This window comes from Melanostigma gelatinosum, assembly GCF_949748355.1.
Source record: "Melanostigma gelatinosum genome assembly, chromosome: 21".
In the NCBI taxonomy this organism is placed as follows: Eukaryota; Metazoa; Chordata; class Actinopteri; order Perciformes; family Zoarcidae; genus Melanostigma; species Melanostigma gelatinosum.
The window spans coordinates 7,002,232-7,005,894 of record NC_136654.1 but is presented as its reverse complement, the minus strand read 5'-3'; the positions used below and the strand labels follow the sequence as shown (position 1 = coordinate 7,005,894).

Below are 3,663 nucleotides of genomic sequence, written 5' to 3'. Positions count from 1 at the left end.
GGGATAAAAGTGGTGCTTTAGGACCCAGTTGATCCTTGTGATTGTGGCTGATATTTTCCACGTTGTGAGGGGAGGGGGTGACCTGGAGGGTGTGTGTGTGTGTGTGAGGGGGGGTGGGGGGGGGGGGGGGCTGTCAATCATAGTGAAAGTGGCCGGGGTGGGCAGGCCCCTCTGACACTTTGTACCGTCGGAGGGGGATATTTAACTTGGGACTGAGCACCACTCGCTACAGACACACTCACACACAGTGTGCCTAAGCAAAGAAACGCTCCCGCGCCAAGTCTCTCAGACTCCTGAAGTAGGAGCGACTCAGTAGGAGCTTCTGTAGCAGTTATCACAGGAGTTGAGACGTTCCCTCAGGAATTGACCGCTTGCATCGACCGGGCAAAAAGGCTCCAGATTATGGACTGTCGCGTCATGCAGCGACAGTGGGATCTGGACTTTTTCTGAAAAGGACTCAGCAATACTCCGGTGAAAGGAACTCTGAACTAACAACGTTTACTGGCTTTGTGCAGTTTGCATTTGATATGCACTGACACTGCAATTTGCTGTAACTCCGCTTTTCAGCATTTTCTTTTTCTGTTACACGCACAGCCGAGCTTTCTGTTGGAATACTGCAGCCTGAGACTTTCATGTAAAGAACCGAACTGCGATTTGGAACATCCTCTGGAAAGATAAATGGCTGTTAGTTCATAGGTTAAGATTGCATCCCACTGTGGCGCGTTTTTTCTCTAAGCTTGCGGACATTTTCAGTGATGTGCATATAGACCGACGGCTGGAATACCGCAAGGGACTGACTGCATAGACCATTTCCATCAGTCCATGGATAGTGCGCCCTGGGACCTTGTCAAACCTGAGCGCGTCAGGCGACGTTAAGAGAAACCACGTTCATAAAAGCCGTGCGTAAAAATAACATTGGCCAAGGCATCTCCTCATTGCCGGGCGCGTGACATTTAAAACTTGGTGAAGTACTCTTTTGTGCGCCCTTCTCTCTCGGGACGCTCCGGATCTATTCTGTCTCTTTAGAAAACACTTCATTCCATGCAGCTCTCGCCTCGGCCGCTGTCATCCAGTGTAGACAGTTCGTCGTGGCTTCGAGTCCCCGGGGTAACCATGACAACCGAAAGAAACCCAAAGTGAATCCAAGGGAGCGGGGTGAGGCCGGAGAGAGCGTGAATAGAGTTTTCCCCATTTTGTTTCGTGCTTTTTTTGTTTTGTTTAGACTAAACACTTTTTTTGCAAAGCAGGGTGCACGGCTCGGCGCTGCAGAGTTGCATCAGCGGGCAAATTGCAAAGTTGAAGGAGCCCTAAAAAGCAAAGCACTCCGCTCCATGTCATTCAAACCCGACGTGGTCTATTAAAAGTATCGCCTTGCTGGTGACTGTTCTTCTACTATTTATGAAGCCCCGGGCTTGTCATTGCAGACAACACAGTGACCGGGAAAAGAATTGAACACTACTTACGCGAGAAGAACCGGTGCGTAAAGCAAGAGGAATAATGGGCCTCTCACAAACGCTACTATTTTACGTGCTGGTGTGCGTTCACCTTGGAGTTTCCCAGCATTACCTTCGCCTCCGTCCATCGCCCAGCGATCACCTCCCTGTGCCCGACCTCAAGGAGGACCCCGACCCGGAGTACGACCCCCGGGAGCAGGACTTGGCCGAGAGGACTCTGAGGAAAAAGCTTGGCAGTAACTTTGACCCCAACTTCATGTCCATCACCTCGCCCATGCTGGTGAACCTCTCCGCGCCAGACAACCAGGTGAAGCTGCAGGGGCCCATGCCTAACGAGATTAAAAAGCTGGACCTTACAGAGACCCCCTATGGAAAGCGGGTAAAAGTGGGCAAGAAAGCGCGTAGGAAATTTCTGCAGTGGCTGTGGACCTATACGCACTGCCCAGTGGTACACTCCTGGAAGGATTTGGGCGTGAGGTTCTGGCCACGTTACATCAAGGAGGGAAACTGTTTCTCTGAGCGCTCGTGCTCCTTCCCCGAGGGGATGTCTTGCAAACCCGTCAAGTCAATCAACAAGATTTTCCTCCGGTGGTATTGTCAAGGGTTTCTAAGACAGAAATACTGTACGTGGATACAGGTGCAATACCCAATCATCTCAGAGTGCAAGTGTTCGTGCTGATTTTCTCTAAGGAAGTAGTGGAGGTCGAGGGGGAGTGGACTGGAAATACGGTTTCTATTGCACTGTTAACTCTCTACAGAGATGGGCACCATAGCAAATCTATTTTTTTACATTGCATTTTAAGTGAAATACCAACATTGTACATATTTAAGAAAAATGCAGCTATTTTTTCTAATTGAACCAGGACCATATTTTATTCTCAACCCCGAAACGTGTTTTTGGGGGGAACACGAGCACTTCATAAGGAAGAGCTTTTTTTTTTTTTGATATTTTTTATGAGACATTGAAGATGCAATGCATATGCTACACTTCTCCAAGAGGTGAACTTTTTCTTCAACTGAACATTGATGCTGACTGTTATTTCACTGCAATGCTGCCTAGAGTTTTTGTATAATATTAATATCAATAATAATTAAATTGTAAAAAAAAAAAAAAAAGTTGAGGTTAAAAATATATATAAAGGCGTGAACTCAGCTTTTTTGGAATACATAGTATTGTAGAAATAAACAAATCTGTACGTTTTATTTATTATTTTAACGATTGTGAGTATAGAGCATAAGGAAAGAGAATAGCAGAGTATACCAGAAAAAAATATGGGAGATGTCTACTTGAATATTTCAAAAAATAAAAAAAAATCAATAAAATCAATAAAAAAGTAAAACATATCAGTGTACATGTTATGTTTACACGTTTTAGCAATAAAGTCTATCATTTCAACGTGTCTTAGTGTCAAGCCATGTTGCTTATAACGAGTGTATATATCCAGGGGGCGTGTACGCTGTAAAGAAATATCATCTGAACATGTTGTCTTAAAATCTTACACTGCAAAAAAAAGTTTGCTGATGGCCTAAATCATTTCACTTGTTTGCAATAGAGTTGACTTTGGCAGAATTTCCATAAATAAGTGTCATAACAATGTTATTTGATAAAAGAAAAGGAGTTTCTTGAATTGGAAGCAAGTGAAATTGAGCCACGTTTTAAGAAAGCTGTTGTTTACCACTGATATTTTTTGCAGTGTAGGCGCTCGGGCTCCGAAGTGGAGTGGACTTTCCAAACTGCACAGTAAGTCCAAGCTCCAGTGACTCTGTGTGGACTGCCTGACGCTCCGCGCCGTCACAGTGATTTTAGAAAGGGCTGATTTACTACGCCGTGCAATGCGCAACACATACCTCCAGCACCTCCACAGCACTGGCATTCATTTGTCTCCGCCAGAAGGAGGGGAGAGGGCGTGCACATTCGTCTCCCCTGTCTACGCACATGCTCGTTTCGGAGCTGCGAGGTGTTAACATAATGGGTAAAATATGATTCAGACATTTCAAACAGTGTTAGATGATGAAATGGCGAGCGTGCGCGAGCCAGGGGCGTCTGGGGTCTGTGTTTTTTACTCTGGAAGCTCCACACAAGTTCCACTGAGGTATTTGTATAGAGGTGGACTGGGGCAGACCGGCGCCTATCCAAGTCTGACCGCACTGTAGAGAACAAAAAAACAAAAACAAAAACACAAAGCCCATAAAACAATGGTCAACTGTT

General features: G+C 45.6%; 1 protein-coding gene across 1 annotated transcript; it reads left to right on the top strand.

Annotated features, from left to right (window-relative positions):
• The first annotated feature begins 284 nt into the window (after positions 1-284).
• Positions 285-2,584, top strand: nog2 (noggin 2). Its single transcript, XM_079292910.1, has one exon. It carries the CDS (start codon positions 1,498-1,500, stop codon positions 2,131-2,133), a length of 636 nt encoding a protein of 211 aa, XP_079149036.1. The 5' UTR covers positions 285-1,497; the 3' UTR covers positions 2,134-2,584.
• Positions 2,585-3,663: the final 1,079 nt, after the last annotated feature.

Bases quoted from the DNA above. Each gene is read 5' to 3' on its own strand.
- nog2 (XM_079292910.1), top strand. From the start codon at position 1,498: ATGGGCCTCTCACAAACGCTACTATTTTACGTGCTGGTGTGCGTTCAC.